The following is a 26,684-nucleotide window of genomic DNA, read 5'->3' as shown; positions in this document are numbered from 1 at the left end:
ATGTGAAAAAGAAACCAGTAGGTGAGTAGGGAAGTGAGAATCATCAAGGGAGGAGCCCCAGCAAAGGTGTCCTATTAAGCAAAGTCCCACTGAGGGTAGCTTGAGATCAACTTCTGCTGACCTGTAGAAGCTGGGGAATTTACTGGCCCTCCTCTAGTCAGTCACTGTTAGAGAGCCTCTCCCGTAAATACGTCAATGCCCAGGAACTTCTGGTTCTTCTTGCAGGTAGGGAAACGTGGGGACAGACAGTCTGCCCACAAAGAGACACAGGTGCTGGCTGCTAGGAGCAGGCATGGGCATGGTAAAGGGATCTGAGGGAATATGCATGGAACAATGACTGTATTTGCTGGAGATGCTTACAAAATCTTACTGCTGTAATTAATAAATATGGAAACCTCTGTTTACTGACTGTGTTCATTCATACTAAAAACATTTACTTAAAAGAAAGAGGACTAAATAGTAATACATTGTTGGCTCAGCACTTCTTACTGGGAAAGGAGATTTGAAGAGTCTTACTTTTGTAAACCCTTTCCTAAGTGATACCTGCACCTTAAATGTCACACCTTATATTGCTTTATGTTCTCAGAGTTCACATTCTAAAACTCATACATTAGGAATTAGGACCAGTGGATATAAAAACTTGATGACCCCTGGGGACACCAAATGTTGATTGCTGCTTGTTGTTACAGAGGCAAGACAACTGAAGTTTGGGGAGAAAAATTCCCTTCCTGACAGCAACATGCCAGACCATTAAGAACTTTTGCAAAAATCAATATTGGTCTGAATTATTCAACTGGTGTACAACAGGATATAGTGGAATGTAAACTATTGGGCTTCCACCAAAGATTGTGGCTGGCATCCACTACAAATACCCAAAGTAAATACTCTCTAGGGAGGAAAACAGCGAGAGGAGGAGGAAATGTCAGGTTTCAGAAAATTAGCCAACCAAGCTCACCCAGCATAAACGCCCATGCACTGCCATATTTGCTAATATAGAGGGTGGACCCACTGGTACATTACATGTTGGGAAGATCCTCAGCTTTTTGCCATGTTTCAACGTGGACTAAACAAAGCTATTCTATCCTCTGAGCTTTTAAGCTCCCTTTTCAATAAATAAATCACAAACTAAACATTTTGAAAGTCATCTCTTTCTCCTGTCCCTGAGAGTCCAGTCGTAGGTCTACATAGATGGCTGCCAAGGTGGTATGATTTGAGGTGTGCTGGGCAACACACACCTCAGTTTGTCCCCTAATATCTCCCCTGTATTGGCCTCTCAGTCATGAGGAATCAGTTAAGATAGGGCATTTCAGGAATCAGACGATACAGTAGAGAACAAAGGTTCTGACCCTGATGCAATTCAGGAACAGATTTCAGGAGTCCTGGTTTCCCATAAAATTATTTGAGAAATACCATGTGTATACATGAGTGCATTTCCAGGTTAGAGAATCCAGGGCTTTCATGGTATTTTCAGAGTAATCCATGACCCATGAATGGTTAAGGAGCTCAGGACTGAGTCAGGAGATCTGGTTCTCTATGCTTGTCTGGCTACTAGCTGGCCATGTCATCTCAGACCGAGACTCTCCCTGCACTGGCTTCAGATTCCTACATTTTTGAAGACTGCCTGGCTAAAGTCTTGGTGCTGCACCATGTCTCTGTGTGTAAAGGGCCCCCTTTCCAAGACTGCTGAGGAAAATGGCCAAATGTTTCTTTTGTACCTGCTTTCTATGGATCCCCCTCAGCTCAGGGAATAGTAATACTTTAAGACAGCATTACTGGAGAAAGATAGAGGAAAGGGGAATAACACAGAATGTCAGAGAAAGAAGGGGGAGGGAGGTGAGAAAGAGGGAGAGAAGAATGCCTCTCACTGATATAGGGGTGTCTGTGAGGCAAAGTCAAAACACCATTGACAGAGGTGGTCTTAGGATCAGGTTCTTGCCCCAGCCCCCGCCCATTCATTCCCTCTCACTTCCAAGTATAACTGTAACATTCAAATGTTTGAAAATTCATTTTTTAGAGGTTTTCAACTGAACAAGGGCAGGAGGAGAGGAATTACATACGCGTGTATATTCATGTTTAGTTTTTACTTTTTAAATTATGAAACCATCGTGTCTTCCAATAAATAATAAAGTACAAGGGAATAATTTTTTACTGACTTCCTCATTTGTTTAATAGTGATGATATGAAAAAAATGACCTTTTAAAAACGCTTAAACGTTTAACTTTTGATCCCAAGTCTTCTCCCCACAGCTTAATTTATTAAAACTAAACACATCTTGACATTATAAATTAGGAAAGATGAGAGGGCAGTACACTATAATTAGAAGCCTGGGCCAGGCATTCTACAACTACAACTATTATAAGCCAGCTTACTGAAAATTTTATTGGGTGTCATTCACGTACAAGTAATGAATGAAGAACCACCACTCATGAATCAGGCTTGAATAAGGAAAGTTAAAATTGAAACAACTTCGGCAGTCTCTGTGGACTGAGATCAGCCTTCTTTCATTCATAGGTGTGCTTCCTTCATTCATGGAGGGGCTGATAATACGAATGGGTAGGGTGGGTAGAAGAGGGAAAATCTTTCTGGCCCCTCTCTGCATTTTAGCCTCCGGGCTTGAGACTCATCACCAACACTGCTTATCAACATGGAAGGGATTCTGTTTGTTCAAGTGCTTGTAAGACCCATTTTTTTTACATTAGTTAAATTTTTATTTGCATTTTATTTTTTCTCAGTTTTTTTTATTTCAATAGATTTTTGGATACAGGTGGTTTTTGGTTAATGGATAAGTTCTTTAGTGGCGATTTCTGAGAGTTCAGTGCACCCATCACCCAAGCAGTGTACACTGTACTCAGTATTTTAGTCTTTGGCTGAGCGCTGTGGCTCACGCCTGTAATCCCAACACTTTGGGAGGCTGAGGTGGGTGGATCACTTGAGGCCAGGAGTTTGAGACCAGCCTGGCCAACATGGTGAAATCCTGTCTCTACTAAGAATACAAAAATTAGCCAGGTGTGGTGGTGGAAGCCTGTAACCCCAGCTACTCAGGAGGCTGAGACAGGAGAATCACTTGAACCTGGGAAGCAGAGGTTGCAATGAGCTGAGACTGTACCACTGTACTCCAGCCTGGGTGGAGTGAGATGCTGTCTAAAAATATGTATATATACATAGTAGTCTTTTATCCCTCACCCCCATCCCAAACTTACCCTCTGAGTTCCCAAAGTCCATTATATCATTCTTATGCCTTTGCATCCTCATAGCTTAGATCCCTCTTATAAGTGAGAAAATATGATATTTGGTTTTCTATTGTTGAGTTACTTCCCTTAGAATAATGACCTCCAGTTCCATCCAAGTTGCAGCAAAAGACATTATTTCATTCAAAAGGGCCTGTCTTTTCTCACTATGCAACTAATGTACCAGGCATAATCCCACAGCATTACTTAAGAGCTCATAATGGGCTTGAGACTAGAAACAGTCCCCAAGACAGAGTCCATGTTCTGGTCACCCTTCAGGGCTCAGAGAACACTGGGCCCTAGCTGTGATCAAATTTGGTCATCGCTGCCACACTGTAAGACTTTCATGGGGTATTTACACTTAAAACATTTAATAGAAAGACATGGGGTTATGACCTGTAAATCCTTTTAGTTGGTTAAATCTATTCTAAGAGCAAAAAGTAATACAGAAACTGAGTAACAGTAAAAAAAAAAAACAAAAAAAAAAACTAGCAACAAGCTAAATGTTCAACAATAGGGTAGTAAAATGACATGATTGACAGGATATTATGCAGCCATTGAAATGATGGTAGGAATTATTGTAGGTATCATTGTGGTAGGTACTTATGATGAAAAGTTAAATTTTAAAAAGTAGTAAAAACTTATTTATTCTTTTTCAAAGATCTGGATCTCTAATCATGCCACAAGATTATAGTTAAGAAAAAAAGAAAAATATCCCATAAAGAAAAAAAAAACAAACAAAATGTTAACATTTTGCCATGGCAGAGAGGTATTAAGAAGTGATACTTTTCTTCTTTTTCATTTATTTGACAATTATATTATCAATTATATTACACTTGTCTTACTGTTATACTGATAAATATATTTATAATTAAAAGAAACAATATTACATTCACATATTAATTAAAATTTTAAAATATTTTCTCGTACATTAATTCATTGGCTACATAAAGGCAAAAGTAAGAATACTAAAAGTCAAGTTGCTAGATTTGGAAACTAGAGACAGTGAGTGAAAGTTGGCCAAGTCCCCACCACTGTCAGAAACAGAGCAAATCCTCAAAGACAGGGTTGTTAATACCCAGTCTAGAGCTCTTTAGCCCCCAAATCAAAAGGCTATTTCTGGCATAAAAACAATTACATCTACTAGAGAATGTACTCAGGGAAAGAAAAATCTTCTGTTATTGTACTGGACCTCTGCTGTTTGTACCTATCCATTCCAGCACTATCAGCATCTCCCTGTGACTTCCTTTGGTGGACCACTCTTCCCACATTCATGGTCCATTCATATAGTTTTCGGCAGTGCCTATCCTATGTCCCAAAGCCATGGTTATGCAATGGCCCATGCTGGACAATCAGTGTAGTCCAACCAGTTTCAAGCTTATCCAATGAGACTGAGCCCTGGGATGCTGGCTGGAATGACATTCTTTCCACTGGAGTGGCTGAACTGGCAACACAGAAATCTGGTGCTCCTAGGTGACCCTTTTTACTATTTGGAGAGATCCTGCCTGAGAATAAGATAAACCAGGGAGAAGCACAGCTAAGAATAAGGTAACATGATTCCTGGTCTCATGGCCTGAAACTTGGGTCTAGCAATTCCTGAGACTTGATAACACTGGATGTTACATTTTCATGAGTCAACAAATTCCATTATCTCCTTTTAAGCCAATTTGAGGTAATTTTTATTACTTGCAATCAAAATACTCCTGACTCATATTCTGCCATTTCCCAGCAAAGTGTATACAAATATTTTCTGGTTAAAAAATAATTATTGATGAAAGAAACCATTGTAGTTCTATATCATGTAGTCACAATTGTCTGTGTTCATTCATCACTGTTGTGATCTATGTCATATTCTTCCCTTGGGCAAAAATATTTTAGCATCTTACAAGATGCTAAATAAAGGGGCAAATACGAAATGAGGCAATTACAACTATCTGTTTTGTCTCAAATGGGTGTGTTATAGTTCCTAATTAATTTTGGCAAGTCAACAAATAACTTTATATATGTTCATTCACATTTGACAATCTGAATATCTATGATGTTTAAAAATAAGTTTTGATAAACATATCTTAATTGACAGAGCAGAAAAGGTTTCTTAACTTGCCATCTATATTCAATCTGGATTTAGACTTTTCAATAAACATTAAACATGAAAACATCTTTATTAGTGGTAATTATACATAATTTAGATAAGTGATTCTGAAACTTTAGTATGCAGCAGAATCACCTGGAAAACTGGTTAAAAAAATTTATTGCTGGCCACTGCTTCCTCCCTCTCCAGGTTTCTGATTCTGTGGGACTGAGGTTGGGCCTGAGACTCTGCATTTCTGACACGTTCCCAGGTGATGCCGACACTACTGGTCTAGCAACTACAGTTCAAGAATCACTTATTTAGACTTTTTTTTTAAGTTTTGCATTTTGCTGTAATTTTTATTTGGTGTAAATTATAATATGTATTTTGTGTCTCTGATTAAAAACATGAGCCCATGTTTTCCCAGATGCAGATATAATTTAGACCTGAAAATTCTGGACACAAAGATAATGATGTGCTTTAAAGGTGGACGGGAAATAACAGAGTTAAAGTAATTTGGGCAAAACCTTGATTAAAATAATTCATTATGGAATCCAATCAACCTTAATTTCCAATAGATGACATGACCACTCAGGTATTCCGCTAAATCAAGCAAAATTCAGGCTAAAATGTTCTCCTGCTGCATTGATTACCAAAGTTCACCAGGCCAAAGTAATCAAGTATACCACAAATTCCCAGGTGCCTTTTTATCTCTGCCTAACACATGCAACTAAGTGGTCTCTGTCTGCCAACAGGGGTAACTCCTAGGAAGAGCAACTAAACAGTTTGCTAAAACCTGTTTAGTCTGCAGGAAGTCATTTAAATGATAGAATAATTCAGGAATCTGATGATCTCCAAGTACAATGCCTTATCACTTTGTAATTATTTGATAATACCAATCCACTTCATTCAAGTAAGAGGTTCTGGGACTTTAAAATCAAGTAGGGTCTGAACCTACCAGGGTCTGAACTGAGTTTTACAATGTTAAAGCACAACATCTTACTGTCTTCCTCTGGACATACCCAAATGGGTTTTCTCTGTTTGTAAACAATGACATTTCTCCCTATCTTTCCATTCAAGGCTTAACCACTAATGAAGTAAGAATCTCTCATATTTTAACAACTAAGATTAGATTATGACAGAAACTTCATTATAAGTCACATGTAAAATATCCTCTTTGATTGCATATCAATTTGAATATAGTCCATTTTAACATACCTTGTCAAAATAAGAATACATATTAAATGTAAAAATGTGCCAATGTTAGCTGCAAGGCTAGTAAATCACCAGGTGGAAATACGGATATTTATTTCTGTATAGTGAGGAAGAGTGATAACATAGATGCAAAGAGCTGAGAGAAATCTTACAATCCGCCCAAACCCCTCTTTACACACAGGAAGGAAATAAGCTCAGAAAAGGGTAGTATTTTATCAAAGGAGTTCACTTGGCTGTAAAAATGGTGTTGCTGGTCATAAAGTTTTTCATTTTCCCAGTGGAGAGAGTCACCTTTTCAACACATCTGCAAAAGACTTAGAGCAGGGTGGAGAGCACAGATGTTGCCAACAGCCTCAGGTTCCAGAAAGGCCCTGAGAGCCGGAAGCCATAGATTACAATGGAATCCACCCAACCAGGTAAAACTCAGCTGAAGTCAACATGCTGCCCTGTGCTCAAATCAGAAACAATTGTGTAAGAACAAGCCGGGTGAAAAGACCTTACCAATGAGAGTTCAGAGACTGCAGACATGAGTGTGTAGCCTCCTGGGGCTGAGTGAAGTGTGACCACACACCAGGTCTGCTTTAAGAGCTGTGCAGCATGTGTAGAGGGGACAGAGGAATGAGAGTTTGCTCTGCTCTTTACTGCTCAGATGGGAACTTGAGTTGTGTTTGGCCAGATGCCATACTCATAAGGCATATGGAGAAATGAGATCATTCAGGGAGATGGATCAGAATGGTGCAGGGACTTGAACCATGTCTTATAACGCAAGAGCAGGAAAAAAACAGTGGTTATCTAGCCCAAAGAAGAAATGTTTTGGGGTCAGGGGGGATATGGGAGTTGTCCCTGGATGAGACACGTTGTCAGGGGAAGAGGGATTCAATTGTTCTATATGGCCTTAGGAGGCAGATCTAGCACTCATGGATAGAATTAGTGGGAGACAGGCTTGAGAGAAACACAGAGAAGTAATTCTAAAAATGAGAGACATTCAAAGTGAATGACAGCTAAATACAATTTTATCTAACATTTTTACTGAGTCCTTATTTTGTGCCAATTTCTGTGTTAAGGACCTTAAAACTGTCATCTCATTTCATCCTTCCAACAACCCCTTGTTAGGTACATTACCATACTCATTTAAATATAGAGCAATGACAGCTGGAAGAGCTTCAGTAACTTGTCCAAGGTCGCATAGCTGGTTAGTGCAGTAGCCTGCATTAGAACTCAGCTATCTGCTAAGCTTCGCGACCTCGCCACGATGTTGCAATGGGCTACTTTGGGAAGTAGGGAGTTTCCTGTCACTAGGGTGGCCATTGTGGGCAAACATGGTGTTGTAAGTACCTTAATATTCTCTTCCAGTAGGAAGAACCTACTGTTCTATGCTTTGTCCTGAAAGAGCCACATTTAGAGCATGCAGAGCTATCTTTATATAAATAAGAGAAAATGACTCTAAGACATTGTGAACATGTCATAGGATTTTCCCTTGGCCCAATCCCAGCCAAGAAGTTACTGCTTTCCTGGAACCAAGAGGATAAATGAGGGACTGTGGGCAAAGGGAAGACCTTGCCCAGGCAGCAGAGATGGGTTCAGGAGTTAGAGAGGCTCTAGGCAACATGACGAAACCCTGTCTCTACAAAAAAATACAACAATTCGCTAGGTGTGGTGGCTTGTGCCTGTAGTCCCAGCTACTCAAGAGGCTGAGGTGAGAGGATCACTGGAGCCTGGGAGTTGGAAGTTGCAGTGAGCCGAGATCGCGCCACTGCACTCCAGCCTGAGCAACAGAGCTAGACCTTGTCTCAAAATAAAAAAGTTTGTATATGAAGCCAAATTATTACAAGATGTATTTTTGAAAAGTGAGAGTTATAAAGCATTAGATCAAAATGGATGAAATAAGTTGTTGTGTTTCTTGAACATACATATAACAAATTCAGTCTCACAGGGATATGTCATTTTTATCTAGAGGATCAGGGTTGTTTCAAATGGTTTCTTATTTGTCATATGCTTAATGTGCATTCAAATATGGGTGGCAATCCTTAAAGAAAATTAAATATGCTGTGACTTATAAATCAAATAGGAGGACTATAAGAATGATAAACTTTCAGGTTGTTAATATGAACATTTTTTGAAAAGTTTTTATTTTGGGTACTAAAAAAAATTAAGAAGACATCCTGTAGAACTCTTCATAAAGGTCATTAAACGGCATTGCATAGCATAGCTGATTTAAAAATAAGATATGCTAATTTATGTACTGATAGTAGAGTAAATGGAAACTAGCAATAATGCAAAATAAGTGAGTCTATCCTGGGCTTTGTCACTTCTTGGTTTATCAGTGTTAATAATAAAGTGTAATTTTAAAATAAAGTGATTCCTTCAGCAGATAGTACACGATTCCCTGCAGCTGAAGAATGGAAAATAGATTAGTTCCATGACAATTATTTTGGCTTATCATCCCTTTAGCAGGGCCCCTCTGCTTGTTTTAAACCCTTCTATTTGTATGTGAAATCTACTGCCTGTGAAATTAAAACAAATGTTACAATTCAACCCAGCGAGCTCTGTCCAATAGGAATTCAAGGTGAAATGTGGCTCACTGTCCCAGCCCTTCAGGAGCCCAGTGCAGAGAGGACAATTGTTTTGTTTTAGAGCTTAATTCCCAGATATGGGAAATGAGGAATTCACAAGATTTCACTTCGGGAGATTTCACGATAGAGCATTCCTTTGCTAGTTTCATTGTCACCTGTCCCAGGTAACTCATGAAGTCTTATGAGAATTGCCTCTTATTCTTCCGGAAGGATTACTGTATACCTTCTGCTATGAAATTAGCCCCAGTGCTGAGATACACAAACTTGCTACCCAAACTCAACTCACCCTGACCTGAGATGAATGGGGGATTGCAAAGCCTTTCTCTGAACCAACTTCTCAGCATCCTCACACATGCCTCATGAATGCTCAAGGGAATACAGGTAAGAGAGGGGAACTGAAAAGTTTCTGTGGGCAGCCTTAGATAACGATAAACGGTAATGATGACAGTTATTTTTATCTAGCCAAAATAGATCCCACTTCATTTACTATTTTCTATCAATGTACCCTTTCTCTGCACTCTTCCTGGTGCAGTGGTACAAGCGGGGCTTCAAGGGAAAAGTAGGCCCCTTTATGAATGGCTGGTTAGGGGGAGAAGCTTGGCTATATGTGGATTTGCAGCTCATTGCAACATGATTCATCTCAGTTGGTTATGTGCAGAGAACAGCTGGCAGCAGGTACCCAAATAGTTGCAGAGAGAAGTTAAAAGGGACTGTTGCCTGCTGAGAGTGCAGAGGAATTGCTTTAAGGACTCCCTGAAGCACAGCCTGCAGCGAGCGAAGGGGCACAGGCAGGGAAGCAGAGAACCAGCAGCGGCTGACAGGCAGTTAGAGAAAACAGAAATCGGCCATTCAGAGCAAAGGTTTGGGGCCCTAATTTGAGTCTAAAAGGTGGAATGGAAAATGGTAACAAGCTCTTGGAAAGCCCCAAAGGAGAGGCTGTATGAAAGAAATAGCACCACCCTCTAGGCCCCTTAATTCAATGCCAGAGATGAAATGTACCAGTACAGAAGGAAATCTTGGCCGACGGGAACAAGGCCTCGTGGAAGCCCCGGTTTCTGAGATGGCTACAGAGCCAGGTACAGCACTCCGCCCCTTCTCTTGCCTTTTCCCCACACCTCCACTTTGGCAGGTAGGTAGCAGCCCGTGGTCACAAATAAATCAGGTCTAAAGCCTAAAACACCAAAAGATTAATATATGGTGTTTGGCTGATTCACTGTAACTAATTCGTTCTGCAGAAGGAAAGAGAAATTCAAGTAAATGCAAAGAAGCCTGTGAATTTTTGGTACAGTAACTCAGAAGCAACAAAGATCCAGAGAAATTAAAAAAAGAAAAGAAACACGGTGAGGAAGAAGGACAAGACCCACCCCCCACCCTGCCCCACTCAGGGACAAGAAGCCGCAAAGCAGCTGGTGAACTAGTGAGGCCTGGGGGCCAGTGATGAAGGAAATCATCCAGAAGCCTAGGAACAAAATGTCATTTAGGTCTCACAGTCTGCAACGAACACGTCCTTATTTCCGTATTCTGAGGCTTTGACATCTGGGAGCTTGTTGACCCTGGAGGGGCAGTCCCTTCAAGGTTAGCTGATTGCTAGAGACAGTGAACAACTGACTCATGAGCAAGTTTTGCAAATGCAAGCCAACGCAGAGCCCACACCACCTCCAACCAGCTCTCTGTCACTCTCACACGAGGGGCCCCTGTGCCCCAGAGCCTGCTGAAATCATTCAAACTGCCAACTCTAGACCACTTCTCCCTGCCTTGTTTGCTGTTCCTTCCCACAGAAACCACAGTAAGGATTCCTGCCTGCAGTTTCCCCTCTGCCCCTTCCTCTATCTCCAGACAGACCCTGAGCTTCACCTGGCAGCCCCCTCAGGGCACGGCATGCCCCTCCTTTTGAAACCTGTCAGAATAACAACTATCTTTTCAGTAGCCCTCATCTCCTAAGCTACTGGCTTTGCCATACCTACATAAAGTAAAAGCTATATTTAAAAACACGGCTCCCAAACCATGTGTCACTCACTAAAAAAAAAGTCCATTCTGATACCTCATTGAAAACTGTCATTTTGTAACAGGTGAATGTGGAATAAATACATTAATGTTTAGGCTGGGCGCAGTTGCTCATGCCTGTAATCCCAGCAGTTTGGGAGGCCGAGGCGGGTGGATCACTTGAGGTCAGGAGTTTGAGACCAGCCTGGCTAACAGTAAAACTCTGTCTCTACCAAAACTATAAAAATTAGCCAGGCATAGTGGTGGGCACCTGTAATCCCATCTACTCGGGAGGCTGAAGCAGGAGAATTGCTGGAAACTGAGAGGTGGAGGTTGCAGTGAGCTAAGATCGTGCCATTGCACTCCAGCCTGGGCGACAGAGTGAAACTCCATTTCAAAAACAATAAAAAAGAAAAAAAGAAATTAATCTGTTCACTACACCTTCACTCCTAGACTGTATCTTACTAAAAATATTTTTGAAAAATGTCTCTGTTTTAAAATTGTGAACTGAACTAGTTTAAGATCCATATAAGATTATCAGATAAATGTCTTTTTATATTTTTCTCCAAGAACATATTATCAGTGAATTTACTGAATTTACATCTGGCTGGCATCAAGACGTTTCAATACTACATAATTGTTATAATATCATTATTATTCTTCAATATATGATTATTAAATCTATTGTAATAATTACATGGCGATGCGCATGGCTTAGATTCCGTGTGATGATCCATGAAGCTCTTATACCTTTGCAATGAGGCCCCTGGGATCAGTTTTCAGACGCTGAGGATGGGGTAAGGTCATAAATGGGGTGTGCATTCAAGAATTTACATTCATCTCAGGAAATACCCAGACACTGCTTTTGGGGAAAAGGGAAAAAGGCTGTTTGTTTTCTTATTTGTCTTTCTCTCATAAAACTGGACTACGGGGAGATTTTTTGGTGATTTGGATTTCTGAGGAACCCATTTTATCGTATGAACTTAGAAACACCTGCACATCATATGCTGTTTGCCTGCAGTTGCTTCTCATTTTAAGCTGGAATTACCTACAGTTACCTCCCCCAAGTTACTACACTGTATGGGAGGCAGTCTCCTCTAAATGAATTCCTGATCATCTTAGTATTTTATGAGATTACCAAAACCAATTCGACTTGGCCCCAGGAACCTAAGAAGCAAAAAACAAAACAAAATAAAACAGAAACAGAAAAAAAAAAGATGTCACAGCAAAAGGTATTTTTCCTGTTTCTAAGAAAGGTCTTGTGGCTATGATTACAAATGAGACAAAGGTAAGGGAAAAGACTCTTATCTTGGGAAAAACGATGCAATATTTCGCAACTGCTCGTGTTCCTTGCTCTGTTCTTAAAAATATTTCTTCTTTACTTTGCTGGGTTGAGATGCTGTCCTTTCAAAACAAATCATGGACACATGTTACAAGCTGTATCTTCTTTAGAAACACAGTAGAACCTGCTTTCTAGAGGAGCCCCTGCCCACCCTGACAGCTGAGCAGCAGCACTTACTGACTCTGAAAGGGAGGCTGAGCCTGGCCTGGGTGTGCAGTAACTAAGGCGTTCCAATTCCAAAGGCAAAAATGGTATTAAGCAGCCAAGGATGTTTAAATCTAGAAAGTTCAATTCATAAATTAAAACAAAGATGTACTTCAGATATTTCTGAAACAGGAGTAATTACCAAAACTAAGACTGTAGAGACTCTTACACCATGATAGCTGGTGTTTATAATCTCTCCTCCCACGTCCACATCTTAAATCTCTGGTCCTTTATAGGACTTGGGTCACACTGCTTTGGTTATAAAGTAAAACTGCATATTTCCCACTCCCTAAGTAGTGAGGCTCTAGGGTCGGAGCTCATTTGAATGCTAACGAATTAGATCACCCTCAAAAGGTTGCTATCAGAAATCAGACTATGTGGATATTTTACGGCACTTCATAGTTTCAGGGAGACCATGTTCCTGACTCAGCATGTCAAGCCAATAGCTATATAACAAGGGCATTTTTCTGGACCCCATTCTAGAGCCACAATTTTTTCCCCCAAGGCTATGTAACATTTTCTCCTGGCAAACTATTAGAGTTAATAGAATGCTGTGGTTCTGTTCTGGGGACTGCTCATCAATCATACTGCTTTCTGAATCACAGCTTGTGTAATTTTTATTCATGACACTTCAGTAAGTTACTTAGAAGCATCGCATCTAAAACAACCCAGGGACTCACTAAACAAAAAAAACAAACAAACAAGATTTGGGGTTTTGTTTTCCAATTCTACTAGTGATATACTAGGCTTTAACTTACTTTGTAGAGTAAGGATTAAAATGCTTAATTGGCTGTAACTAAGCAAACCGAGTCCTTTTGATGAATCAAGCCAGCCAGCTTTCAGTTTCTGACATCAAAATTTATGCTCTGTGAAAAAAAACAAGGCCATGGCTACGTAACATTAAACCAACACACAATTAACAACACTTTGTTCTAATTATCTCTGGGCACATTTAATGTTGCCCCTATAGTTCATTTTCCTTCTTTGATAGCTCTTAGAATATTTATGGAGATTAGTCCTTGATGCACTGGCCTTCTCTGAGATCTGGGGTTTTCTTAGAAGCTCCCACACAAATCTGAGCCATGCAAAGTAACATATTTATGCAGATTAATTCTGGACATATTGGCTTTTTCTATCATCTGAGGTATTTCTAATAAGCTTCTACCTAAATCTGGCCCTGGCAATGCAGGGCAGTCACAGACCCCCTCACACCTTGGCTTACCTCACACTGAGAATGTTTTTTACTTTCCCTCAGCAGTTGGTCATAACTGATAAAAGGTTATGTCTTGATTGAACAAGCTTCCAGGAGTTGGAGGGCCAAAAGGGCTGCTGTAAAACAGCAATGGAGATGCTAATAAAACCCAAGGTAAGAGGAATCTTCGGCTGCCTATTACTGAGAAACCTAAATTGCAACAAGTTCAGCTTCCTCACATCAATAGTGAGAGACAGGCCAAAAGAAAATGAGCACTGATCAAAGGCTTTTGATGACGGTAGAACTTCAATTTACAGAATGCACGTATTTTTCTACACTACAAAGGCGTTTCTTCTGAAGTCACTGGGGGCATTCACTTTAAAGTCATAAATATTCTCTCCATAGCTCATGATGGTTTGCAGCGCCACTTGGCGTGTTTGTTTGGGCATGTGATTTGATGCCCTACAGATGGACTGAAGCACCACGAGGAGCTTCACTGTGGAAAGTGAAGGGGCTATTAGTTAAGAACACCTCTAAACTGATTAGAGGCTTGCCGAGGCAACTGCATGAGTTTAAACATAAACATTGTTAGCTCTTCATACTGATGTGTTGGATAGCTAGGTAGTTCCATGCACTACCTGTCTATCCAAAGAGTGTGAACAAGCTAAGTAACCAACAGTGAGGATTAAATAAATGGCACTTGCACATATAAACAGGCCGAGCCATTCGGCCTCATCTCTAGCCATATGTGCCCCGGCCCTTGACAGGCTCATGTTCTGAGGGCTCCTTGAGGCTGTTTCAGGCTTTTCTGCTTTTGTCCAGGCAATTCCCTCTGCTCTTCATTTTACCATCTTTGCCTGGAGAACTGGCATCAAGCCTCAAAGACTCACAGTTCAAATGCCACTTCTTTATCTCTTTGCTTTCTCCAAAACTAATTCAGTTAGATACTTCTGTCTTGGTGCTCCACTGGGCCTTGTACATACCTTACATTTTTCTAAAATTTTAATGTGCTTTATTTTTATTACCTTAATTAATTAGTATATTTTTAATTAGTATATTTTTGTCTTCTTTCCAACAATGTGAGTATCTCAAGGGCAGAAAAGATGTTCTGTATCTCTTTGTAATTCCAGCATCTAGCAGGACGCCAGGCCTAGAAATGCCAAAGGAGGGAGAGGAAGGTGTGCTAGAGAGAAGACAGACAGGCAGACAGAGAGAGAGAGAGAGAGAAGAGAAAAAGAAAGATAATATGCCACAGAAGGGAAAAAAAAAGAATATCTAAGCAGTAACATTCTTTCTGGGTGGTATTAAAGTAATTCTGACATTTAAATAACTAAAACACAAGAATTTTGCCAAATCTTTGATGGAATTGATGGAACTGCTGGTTGAAATGCTCCACCCTCCAGAGGCCAAGAGGTGGGCCTACAACTGAAGTCAAACCAATGAGATCCCTCTCTCTGGACTGCAGGAGCTTTGATGGGATGACTAGGAAAGAGATACAGCCTTTTCATGGTGCTGCTGATTTGGTGCCATCACATGGAAAAGGCCTGCCTGAGAGAGGAACTAGCTCAAATGAAAGCAGAGCTGAGAGATGGAGAAAGCTTTCTGAAATGGTCTGAACCCTTGCATTCATCCATGTCTTGTTACAGCTGATTGTCCAGTTATATAACCATCCTTCCTTTTAGTTAAGTCAGTTTGAGTAGTGTCTCTATGACTTGTGACTGAAAGAGTAATCACGAATAGAGTATCTTGAAAGAATACTAAGATTTCCCACATTACAAAGTTTTCCCAAGATTTTAGATCTTTGAAATTGTTTCAGCAACCCACGGACCCTCTCAATATTGTATCCTATACTGAGTGACAATGGTGGCCCCTTGGAGTGTGTGGGTTGGGTGCTCTTTGCCTAACTGTGCTGCCTCCATCAGCTTCATTTCTGGGATTCTTGATTTTGGTTCTTAAATAAGAAATCTGTCTATGGACATCACTGCTTTAAAAGATAATGGTATGCTTTAAATATTCTATCACAATATATATGTGTAAAGACTTAGGTACCAGGATGCTCATAAGAACATTATAATAGTGAAAGACTGTGAACAAGCTAAGCAGCCAACAGTGAGGATTAAATAAATGGCACTCAGTATCCATTGAATAAATTTCTACATAGCCACTGCATCATATTTTTGAAAAGTATTGGATAATGTGCAGAAACAGTTTTGATACACTGCATGCAACAGCAGGCTACTCAACTGTATACGGTGTTATTTCATATATCCTAATTTGATTAGGTACAATAATAACAACAAGACTAGAAATATATATGCTGAAATGCCAATTGCAGCCATTTCCGATTAGTGTAATTATAATTATTTTCTTACGATTTTTCCAATTTTCTGTAATGTGACTACTTACTACTTTTATAATCAGAAAATTACTAGTACAAAGTTACATAATGACATATAATGGAATTTTTTTAAAAACTTCAAGCCCCTTTACCAAAGAGTAGTTTTTGTCTCAAATCCTAGCTTAGTGATGTTGCTAGGTGACCCACAGTTGGATGTAAAACAATCAAGAGAAAGATAAATGCCAGATACTTTAAGACAGGGATGTCTGGTGTTACCTGTCAGCAAACTGTCATAGAATCTAAAGATTAGAAGGACACAATTATGAATTTCTATTCAGAATACCACTGGCATGCTGCCTTATAACTTTTTAATTTCTTTTACATTGTCTTAAGATAGAAGAGGATAAAAGTAAGAGGAACAAAGTAAGAACTTAAAGCCAAATAGAAAGGGAAAGAAAATAGCCCATTCCTCTCACCGGCAAGGAGACAAAGCCAAACTTGGACATATCTGTGGCCATGTCAGGGGAGCCCTCAAAGGTGGCATGAAGCCACTGAAGAGCACTTTGGATAATGACCTTTCCCCAGGCTTCAAAGCTTATGGCACTGGGCACACGTGGGAAGGGCCTCTGGATCTCAGTCCGAAGACCCAGGGAAAGTTCTACTTAAGGGGAGGCAGGGGCACAGAAAGGTTAGATTACAAGGTGGTTAAGATCAGCTTCATCCATGTCTCTGAAACGACATGAACTCATTCTTTTTTATGGCTGCATAGTATTCCATGGTGTATATGTGTCACATTTTCTTTATCCAGTTTATCATTGATGGGCATTTGGGTTGGTTCCAAGTCTTTGCTATTGTAAATAGTGCTGTAGTAAACATACATGTGCATGTGTCTTTATAGTAGAATGATTTATAATCCTTTGGGTATATACCCAGTAATGACATTGCTGGGTCAAATGATATTTCTGCTTCTAGATCCTGGAGGACTCGCCACATTGTCTTCCACAATGGTTGAACTAATTGACACTCCCACCAACAGTGTAAAGGCATTCCTATTTCTCCACATCCTTGCCAGCATCTGTTGTTTCCTGACTTTTTAATGATCATCATTCTAACTGGCTTGAGATGATATCTCATTGTGGTTTTGATTTGCATTTCTCTAATGACCAGTGATGATGAGCTTTTTTTCAAACGTTTGTTGGCCACGTAAATAAGATTAAGGAAAGCAGAGATTAGAATGGTGGTTACAGAGGTTATGGGGGTGTGAGAATGCAGAGAGGGTGGTCAAAGGTTACAAAATCTGTTGAAAATAGAGTATTATACATCTCAAAATTGCTAAGAGTCCATTTCCAATGTTCTCACCACAAAAAATGTTAAGTATGAGGTGATGGATATGTTAACTAGCTTGATGTAATTATCACATGTTGGATCATCAATCCTAACATCACTTTGCATGCCATAAATGTATCTAATTATAAATTACCAAATTATAATTTTTTAAAATGACCAGTGAAAGCTTGTTGGGTTTAGTACAGAACTGGACCTAAGTTGTTCTGATAGCTTTAAATATCACTCTAAAAGTGGTTTCTGTGGTTCTCAATCCTGGCTGTGCATCTGAATAATCCACAGAGTTTTAGAAAAATACAGATGGTCACTTTCCATTGTAGACTTAAAAGAGTTGGGATTTCCTGGGTTATATTCTAGACATCTGAGTTTTTAAAAAGCTCTATTTCTTCTCTGGTTTCATCCCCCTAGCCTGCTTGCAAATCTCATTCTTGCATTCATACTTCTCTCTCCTGCATCATCGATTTCGCCGTCTCCACTAGAACATGGCCATTGGCACACTAACATGCCATACCATCAGCTGCCCTTTGAAGAGTTTCTCTTGTACCCTATTTCTCTTCAGTTTTGACTCTCTCCATGTCTGACCCACTTCAAGCCTGTCTATACATGTGTCCACATGTTTTCCTCCCTGCCCACTCCCATCAGAAACTGTTGTTATCCAGGTCATAGCTGACCATGCCTTGCCAGAGCTGAGGATGGATTCTGTGCTCCATCTTGCTGGTGCTCTTAGCAGCACTCGACAAGGATACCCTTGGAGCACTTTCTTCTTTAGGTTCCTACAACACTTCACCTTCCATTTTCCTCCTATCACACCAGATACTCTCCCCAGGCTCAGATGCTGGCTCCTCTTCCTCTGCCAGACCTCAAAATATGGGGAATCTTAGAACTCTGTCCTCTACCCTCTTCTTGTCCATTTACAGTTACTTCTGATAGGACTTTAACTAGTCCCACAAGGCCAAGTGTCATCTGTATGCTGATGACTCTCAGATCCATATCTCTAGCTCTGACCTGAACTTTGTATTTCCACCTGCCCATAGAACATCATCACTTGAATGCTTAATAGGCATCTCAACTTAACACGGGTAAAAACCAACAGACAATTGCATGCTAATTTTGCTAAGTCACCTTTCCTCCAAGGCTTGCCTCTCTCAGGAATTTGGTAAAACCTCACACTTAGTTGCTAAAACCAAAAAACTAGAAGTTATCCTTCTCACTTTTTTACTTATATTCTACATCCAATGGATCTGTAATTCCTAATAGACCTTACTTCCGAAATATATTCTTGGGCCATTTCTTATTAGCATAGTATAGTGGAGCCATACATTGAGAGTTCAAATTCTGACTCTCTCACTGACTACATGACCTTGGGCAAAATTTCCAACCTTTCTGGGGCTCATTTTCCTCATCTGTAAAATAGGGATAATAGTGATAACTACTGTTGGGCTCAGGAAAAATATCCCCAAATGAAAGCCTCAGAAGCCAAAGTTTTTCTCTGATCTTCTTGTCCTCCTGTCTCCCAGGTTCATTTTCCCCTAGTCTAGTCATAGAAACTGGAATCCCTCTTCTCCAAGGCAGGTCAAAGAAGCCAGAAAGCTAGACATAAAACCTAAAAAATATTACTCTAATTTTCCTTCTGTTTTTCTATGTAAAATCTGACCATAAGGAAATTATCTGACCTGCCTTGTTTGCTATAGGTCATAAGACCCCTATTCTAGAAGAAGTTTTGCCCCACACCCAGAAGGAAGGAATGCTGCAAACAGAGGCCAGTTAGAATCTAGACAGGCAGGCCTCACAGGGTTTCCCCACTCAGTCTATTACCATTAGATCATACTCTTTTTTTGTACAGTCATCTTTCTACACGGCTCTCTATACTCTGTTGAACCTAAGCATAAAAATGGACAATTTCTCCTGTGTCTTTGAGTCCCCATTCTGAAGGCTCCTATGTATACACACTGAAAATAAATGTGTATGCCTTTTCTCCTATCAATCAGTTGGCCTTATGTCAATGATTTTCTGTGAACCTCTAGGGAGCCAAGGTCTCCCGCTGGTCCCCATACTACCATATCCCACAGGGCTACGAAGATGAAAATAACATATATAAACATAAATGGTAATCAGAACAGTGTTGGGATATAGTAAGCCCTATAGGAAGGCTTGCCAACATGGTTATTATTATTCCCATTACCTCCCTGTAGTCCAATAACATTAATATGATATGATTATCATTCCCTATTAGTCCTAGACATCTACCCTAGACTAGTCTACTCATATTGTTTGTCTGAATCTAAAAACAACAACAAAAAAATACCTTCTACCTGGTCTCCCTGCTCCTCCTATGTCCCACTATTAGCCCACAAAGCAGAAGGATTTGTCTTTATAAATGAGAAGTTACATCATTGCTTCTTCCCAGTTTAAAATTCTCTAAATGGCTTCCTTTTACATTTATATCATTTTCAGAGTCTTTACTGTGGCCATGGCCTATACGGCTTAACCAGGTCTGGCCCTTATCTACCTCTCTGAACTCATCTTCTTCTGTTTTTCAAATCTTGTGCCTTGTGTCCCAGGACACACTTCTTATTTCTGTTCCTTGGACTTGCCAAGCTTTCCAGCATCTTCAGGTGGCTTTTCACCTTTGCAGCTGCCTCCTCTTGGAATGTTCTTCCTCCGATCTTCACACTGCTGTCTCCTTTTTATTTTTTATATTACGCCCAAATGGCTGATGTCAGAGGTCTTCTCAAGTAAATACCTCTTCTACCCCTAGCTCTCATTCTCTCTACTACTACCTCAACCAACTTTTCTTACTTACAGGCATATAGTTACCTATTTGTTTGCTTATTTATTATTTGATTTAAGTATATGCTTCCTGTATCTGCCCACTGGGGTGGGGACCAAGAAAACTGATCTAATCCCTGTGCAAAGAACACATGTTTGGCCCATAGAAGATATTTAATATATATCTATCGACTGTGAGTTCTACATGTAATTGTGATGCACAGCCAGGTTTGTCTATTTTGAACTAACTAATTTTAAATAGGAATTAATGATTAACAAAATGCTTATGCACAGCACTTTAATTGTCATCCTTTCAGGGAAAGGTATAATTGAGTAGAAAAAGCTGTTATTCACCTTAACACATTAAATTGCCATATTTTTCTGCACAAAAGAAATCATTCCTATAAGCGGCCTTGTGGCTATCTAGCTAAGTCATCAGCACATGCTTTTAGGCTTAGGACTCTCAGGCGGTGGCAGGCCTGTTCTCCTCCTGGCTAGAAGCTGAGAATCAGAGATGCCATGGGAGTTGGGAGTGAGCCAAGGCAACATCCAGCTTCACTTTCAGTCAGGTGTGCAGTTGGTCCCTGAGTGGAGAGAACGGCCAAGTGGGAGTGTCAGGAGCGGGGCCTGCAGACAAACAAATAATGTCTTTCAAGGAACATGCCACGAGCAAATCTGGGGCCTAAGTGGGGCAAATGCCCAGGAGTAGGGAACAAGGAAGACTCCAGATGAAGCCAGTGGATCCTGGAGGGCAGGTCTGGGAAGATCCCTTGAACCAGTGGCTTCTGGTGGGGTGGGAGAAAGGAGTGATAGTTTCATAGAAGGGACTTGAGACATAGCAGTGCTATTGAGAATGGTGAGCTGTGTTCTAAGTCAAGTAAGCAGTCTCTGAAACAGGAGCCTTGAAAACCCAGACTTTTAAAAAACATAGAAAATGCTACACTCAGGCACTGAGAAGTTACATAAAACGTGCAAGTGGCATCCAGATGGTCCATGTGTACCCTATGACACCAATATACACCAAATGATTTCTCCTCCAGGCACCAGGACCCTAAACACAAATTACAACTTAAGCCCAGGGGAAGCAGTGGCTGGGTAGTGAGGGTAAACGGTCTACTCTTCACCATGAAGATCTGGCAACAGCTGAAACCAACGTACTCACTAGAGAAAATAAGGCTGAAAAGAAAAAGGGAAAGTGTGTATAATTATAATTTTTATAATTTTGACTGTTGGCACTGGAGGCGTTTTTAGGAAGGTAAAGGTCTTAATTAACACAATATTTTGCCGAGCATGGGGATGGTATGGAATGAGCCCATGACGTGACATGCAGAGACCTAGACAGCTCTGCAAATTAAAAGACAGAACTCGGCTGTGGGAGAAGGTGGCTGAGGGAGAGGAGAATAAGTGGGACAGAGCTGGCCACGTTCTAAGGCAGGGAGAACTGAGGAGAAAGGCTCCTGAGAAATGCCCTGTAACCAAAGGACTGGGAGGAAACAGAACTATATATATATATATATATTTTTTTTTTTTGCATTTTTAGTGGAGACGGGGTTTCACCATGGTCTCGATCTCCTGACCTCGTGATCCACCTGCCTCGGCCTCCCAAAGTGCTGGGATTACAAGCGTGAGCCACTGCACCCGGCCATGGAAACAGAACTATTAAAAGACAGAGTTGAAGGCCCTTAGCCTCCAGAATATTCTGCCATGACCCCATATCCTTCCTAGGGTTGGATTTTGGAAAAATCAAGTAAAGGGGCCTCTGTTTCATAAGAGGTTGGTGTGTGGAGAAGAAAGAGGAATCAATTGATGAATGTGAGTAGGAATCTGCCCCAGAAATGGTCACAAGAGGGAATGATACAGGGGTGGCGGCTGGGGGGGTGGTGATTTGCTTAGACAATATTAACTTAATTTTCAAAGTCAGGGGCTCCTCAAGTTGTTTTTGAATATTATTGTCACAGTAATCAAGAAGGTAATATAGATCTCTGCATTTCATTTTCCACACCTTCTTAGAACCTGTTGGGGGAGCAGGAACTAAAGAAGACTGCTTTCCACCACCCTGAAAATCATTCCTTTCTGTGATCCACAACACCAGGGGCCAAGAGATTAGGGCATACAAATATGGTAATTTCAAAAACATGCTGATGGGGTGCTGGTGGTATATTGGTGGGCCTAGCTGCCTTCCAAAAATACGCTAATGGAAGACATTCTTTGTTTTTTTAAAACCTTGTTGTGTATCACATTTTTCCAAAGTAATTTTTGACACATTATAATTAATTCCCCTGCAATCTTCCAAGGGAGCATTTCATTAAAGCATAAAAATCCACACGGGGTCTGTGACCAGCTCTGACTGCAGTCTGTCAAAATCAGTTCTCTATTTTCCCACAATAATGTTTAACCCATGCAAAGATCCTAGACACTGAGAATATGGAGCAAATATTTTAAAATAAAAAAAATTGAGTAGTATATAAAATTCATATGAAAATTGAATTACAGGTATGACAAAAAGACAACTATATATTATATGAGAAGATATATTTATATATATTTACAAACTTATATATTTGTATCTCTTATTTTACATACTTTGTTATAAAATGAAATAATCTTCTTATACCTGTTCAGGTAGAAGATAGTAAGATGTGAAGGCAAGGAGAAAGTTCATTTAATATTGAACAAAGAATTTTAGGAAGCTAGCAGTGACACTATGACTATAGGAAATTTAAAAAATAAAATAGTTTTATGATTAAAGTAGTGGGGCTTAATGGCACTTACAGATATCATCTATTGCATTCAACTAATGCTGGAATCAAGAGTTGTTGCCTGAAGCGTAAAGAACTCGGTGGAAGGAAAAAAGAAACTGCTTCTCTTTTACTCACTACAGTTTAAGAAACATTTGCTGCCAAATACATTTTTTAAAGACCTCTTAGCTTAATTAAGTAAAATGTCCTTTTCATTGTTGTCTCTAACACAACATGAACTAAGATTAATTTTCTCTCTAGTCAGAAACAAAAACTAACAATTTCAGTACACGGTTCTCTGGGAGTAAGAAATGGTAATATCAGCTCTTTCCTATTGTGAATCTAGTTAATTCAACCTCTAGACAAAGCTATGAGTTTCTTAAAACTCAAATGGGAACCTCAGTTTCCCTTGAGAAAGCTTTCCTACCTTTTATAGTGACTATCTTCAAAAAATGACAAAAGAATGAGAACACTTGGGGAGACAAGGGTGATTCCTAGCTCTTTGCCCAGAGGTAGTTGCTAGCGATTCCTTCAGTTGATATTTGTTCTGCTCTGTGTTTGAAGCTACTTGCTTACCTGTCTGCCTTCGGTCACACAGGTAAGTAGCCCAACTCTTTCATTCACAGTCCTTATATTATTAATCATTGTGCCCAGATTAGTAGGAAAAACATTAAGGAAAAGGAGCAGGTTTGGTGTGGATGAATAAAAGAGACTATGCACCAGGCATCATCTTAAAAATAATTACACAGGTAATCCTCATTACTTCCCTGTAAGGCTCGTTACTATTACTATTCCCATGCTTTCAGCTGAGGCAACAGAGGCACGGGGAGCCTAAGTAACTTTGATGGTTTCAAATCTAGAAAGTAGTCGAACAGGGATTCAAATCAAACCCCAAGAATTGAGCTTCAAAGTGCATAATCTCACCATTCTGCTTTATTATCACCGAGGAAATTAGTGTAAAATGGATATGCTCATTATAGACAATGTGGTAGATCTGAGGTAGAATTGCAGAAACCAGGCATAGAAAACAAGGCCCCCTCCAGGTATTCTTTTTTTTTTTTTGAGTCTGTCGCCCAAGCTGGAGTGCAGTGGTGCAATCTTGGCTCACTGCAAGCTCTGCCTCCCAGGTTCATGCCATTCTCCTGCCTCAGCCTCCTGAGTAACTGGGACTACAGGCGCTCGCCACCACGCCCAGCTAATTTTTTTGTATTTTTAGTAGAGACGGGGTTTCACCGTGTTAGCCAGGATGGTCTCCATCGCCTGACCTCATGATCCGCCCACCTCGGCCTCCCAAAGTTCTGGGATTACAGGCGTGAGCCACCGCGCCCGGCCTTCAGGTCTTCTTCGTTTACGCTAGTAGAGTTTTCAGGATTCTGTAGGCTCTATGGTAGAACTGCGTTTTTAGATGTTGGGTGAAGGCCCTTTATAAGCTTATCGAAAGGAGGTAAGTGAACTCAGAGAACAAAAAAATCTTTGCTGAGTCTTTAAGCATGTGACATTTCAATCGAGAACTAGTAACTGGAATGGTCTTGATGACTGCTATAAATATTCATGAATTAACACTTGAAATAATGTCAAATGCCACTAAGTAACAGACTGGTGTTATCATATACTGGTCTGGAGGTATCTGGAGGATGCCAGTGCTCCAAAAAATCTCCTTAAGTCTCCTTAGCCAGTTTCAGCTCCACTGTTAGATGCTTTACACATTTAATTCCTGCACTTTTTTTTAAAGTATGACCATACTTCTTAAAATCTCTGTGTGTGTCCAATCATCTTTACATACTATTAAATATTTTACTTAGTCATTCATTCATTAATTCATTCATTTTACCCCAAACAAAGTAAAATATGACATAGCCCCTTCCCTCAAGGAGCTTGCAATTTTAGGAACTAATCCAGTTTGATGCTGAATTTAAGTTAAAATCAATTACTGCCCTATGTACTCCTTTTAAAACAACATAAGGTCAAGATCCTTTCAGTGCTAACTTTTTGCTCATCGTAGACAAATCTCAGTAGGAAATCGTAGATCGTATTAGTCTGGGAGAACTCAAAAGGGAAGATTTATACTCACTCAAAACCAGTGCCAATAAAAGAAGCAGAACACTGTTATTTTTCTTGAAGAGTGTAAAGATTGCTTAATTTCTTACCTCTAGAGCTTTCAATCTCTCTAATAGCAATTTGGTCTTTTCTTTTCCCTCATCTGTACTGCTGCTTTCACTCCTCGCATCCTCATTAACCACCATGTGAAGATCTTCCACAGCTTCCTTATGTTTTCTCTCTTCCTCTGACAGCTTTTCCTGAAGCAAGAAAGAATTACTGTTTTCAATAATCTCCACTGAAAAATAAGCATGAGTGTGAGGCTGAAAAGGCTGGAATCATTCTCCTGCGTGTGCATTCTTCTGGGGCTGGGAGTTTGCTAAACAAATTCTGAGAGGGGTTTATTTTTAAAAATGAAGTAGATATTTTTACTGAACCCTGGAAGGACAAAGCCATTGGGTCGCCATCTCTCAATGCAGATGTCCTTTGCACAGTTGGAGAAGTGACTAAGCCAGCAAAGCCATAGGTGGATTCATGTGGTTAATCCAATTTTATCTGCACAATGAAACTCAGCTATACTGCAAACTGTGGAAAAATACATCAATTTTGATACCTTGATTTGTGAAAGGCATAGCTCCTCAAGATAGGATCATTAAAGTCACTGGACATGCAGCCATTTAATTAAAAGAATATAAAATCACAAAATACTGAAATAAGAGTGATTTCAGAATTCAAAGCTCACACCTATTAGTTCTTTCAGCTCAATAATGACACAAATTTTAAGGATCCCTTATCCCTTTCTGTTCAGCATTCAAACTATGACCTTGAGGCAGACATAAAAAGTTATTTTGTCTTGACTCACTGTTGGAAGCCCCTCACTCAACCTTGTCTCTGGAAGCTTTTTGAAAGTTGAGAAGTATTAAGTTAAGCCTCATGAATAGCTCTTGTTTTCAAGGGAAAAGGAACTATCAAGAGATTACCATATTAAAAAAAAAATCCATTTTGTGCATGGAGACTCTTGCTCCCCACAACCAGGTGACATCCTTCCATTACACTATTTAATTCTAAACACAACGCTGCAGAGATCTTTGCTTTAGTGTAGCTGGTTGTCAACCATCTGAACAAAACTGGATTATCAGTGGTAAGAGACTTCTCTATATTTTAGTACTAAGCTAAGATCTATTTGCAAAAACAGACGCACAAAAGTAGCATTCTTACCCTCAAGGAGCTCATACAATCTACTTAGAAATGAAGAACATAAGAAGAAAAAAAAACCACAGTGTTTTCAAACTGTGTTCATCAAGGTGCTTTGAAGGTTCCAAAAATATTTAAGTTATTTTCTGAAAACAAATTACAAAGTATGTAAAAATATATCTTAATGTATATATATACATTTATACATACATATGTGTCAGTGTATATGTGTGTATACATAAATCACTTTAGACTACAAAGTCAGTGATTCATCCATGTGAACCTGTTAGGTACAGATTTCAGGATTTAATTTCTTCTGTCATCTCTGTATATATAAATGCATAGTTGATTACAAAGGTTGTAGTTCTTTATGAAATCAGGCCCAAGCATGCGTAACTGTATACCATGTGCAGGTATGAGTTCAGCTCAGATAAATGCCAGGCAAGTTTAAGATATA

General features: G+C 39.9%; 1 protein-coding gene across 1 annotated transcript in view; it reads right to left on the bottom strand.

Annotated features, from left to right (window-relative positions):
- The window catches only part of NCKAP5 (NCK associated protein 5), a 990,316-nt gene that overhangs the window by 264,635 nt on the left and 698,997 nt on the right, over positions 1 to 26,684 (bottom strand). Inside the window, exon 7 of the mRNA XM_003267587.3 lies at positions 25,144 to 25,293. Coding sequence (XP_003267635.2) covers positions 25,144 to 25,293 — 150 coding nt within the window. The remainder of the gene's footprint in view (positions 1 to 25,143; positions 25,294 to 26,684) is intronic.

Source organism: Nomascus leucogenys, chromosome 20 (assembly GCF_006542625.1).
Source record: "Nomascus leucogenys isolate Asia chromosome 20, Asia_NLE_v1, whole genome shotgun sequence".
NCBI lineage: Eukaryota > Metazoa > Chordata > Mammalia > Primates > Hylobatidae > Nomascus > Nomascus leucogenys.
This window is presented reverse-complemented; position numbering and strand designations above follow the sequence as displayed.